The sequence below is a fragment of the Geospiza fortis genome, unplaced genomic scaffold (genome assembly GCF_000277835.1).
Source record: "Geospiza fortis unplaced genomic scaffold, GeoFor_1.0 scaffold2, whole genome shotgun sequence".
NCBI lineage: Eukaryota > Metazoa > Chordata > Aves > Passeriformes > Thraupidae > Geospiza > Geospiza fortis.
The window spans coordinates 600,211-600,887 of record NW_005054366.1 but is presented as its reverse complement, the minus strand read 5'-3'; the positions used below and the strand labels follow the sequence as shown (position 1 = coordinate 600,887).

The 677-nt window shown below is 53.2% G+C and overlaps 1 protein-coding gene across 1 annotated transcript in view; it reads left to right on the top strand.

Annotated features, from left to right (window-relative positions):
• The window catches only part of LYSMD4 (LysM domain containing 4), a 7,008-nt gene that overhangs the window by 4,098 nt on the left and 2,233 nt on the right, over positions 1 to 677 (top strand). Inside the window, exon 2 of the mRNA XM_031059731.1 lies at positions 540 to 677. This exon is cut by the window's right edge and continues 2,233 nt beyond it. Coding sequence (XP_030915591.1) covers positions 540 to 677 — 138 coding nt within the window. The remainder of the gene's footprint in view (positions 1 to 539) is intronic.

Sequence of the window (677 nt, the reverse complement as noted above, 5' to 3'; positions counted from 1 at the left end):
AGGAGGAAGGGGCTGGAGGAGCTCTGTCCTGCAGCAGAGAGGTGTTCCTTGAGCAGAGGATGCTCGTGCCTGCTCTCCAGGCTGTGCCCTTGCTTTCACAACTGGTGTGCTCCCAAAATGGAGCTCTGATCACTCTGAAATAATTTCCTGAGCAGGAGATGCTCACACTGGTGGTGTTGTGCTCTCACCTTAAGCACTCGTGTAAGGTATGAAAATAGTTTTTAAACGGATCTGTTAGTTAAAAAGATTCTTCTTGCCTTAACTGAGAGAAGGGCAAAGAAAGCAAGGGGAAGGAAGAGCAGTATGGAGCAAAATACAGCAGGTACAAGAGATGGAGGTTTCACAGGGGATTGACTCTATCCTGCAGGCCTGGAGCACCCCTGGAACTGCTGGAGAATCTCTCAGAACATCAAACCACCTGCATCCAGAGCTTGCTTTTATTCCCTGATGGCTCCTTGCACTCTGGTTTTGTAGCTGCTTCCTGCCTCACTCCTGGGCTGTCCTGCTCTCACTGTTTGTGTCCTTTCTGGATTCCTTAGGTTGCAGATATCAAACGCGTCAACAACTTCATCCGGGAGCAGGACCTGTACGCACTCAAGTCCATCAAGATCCCGGTGCGGCCGCACGGGCTGCTCACGGAGGGCGCCGGGGCCCTGCGGCCGCCCCCAGCGGGGCCT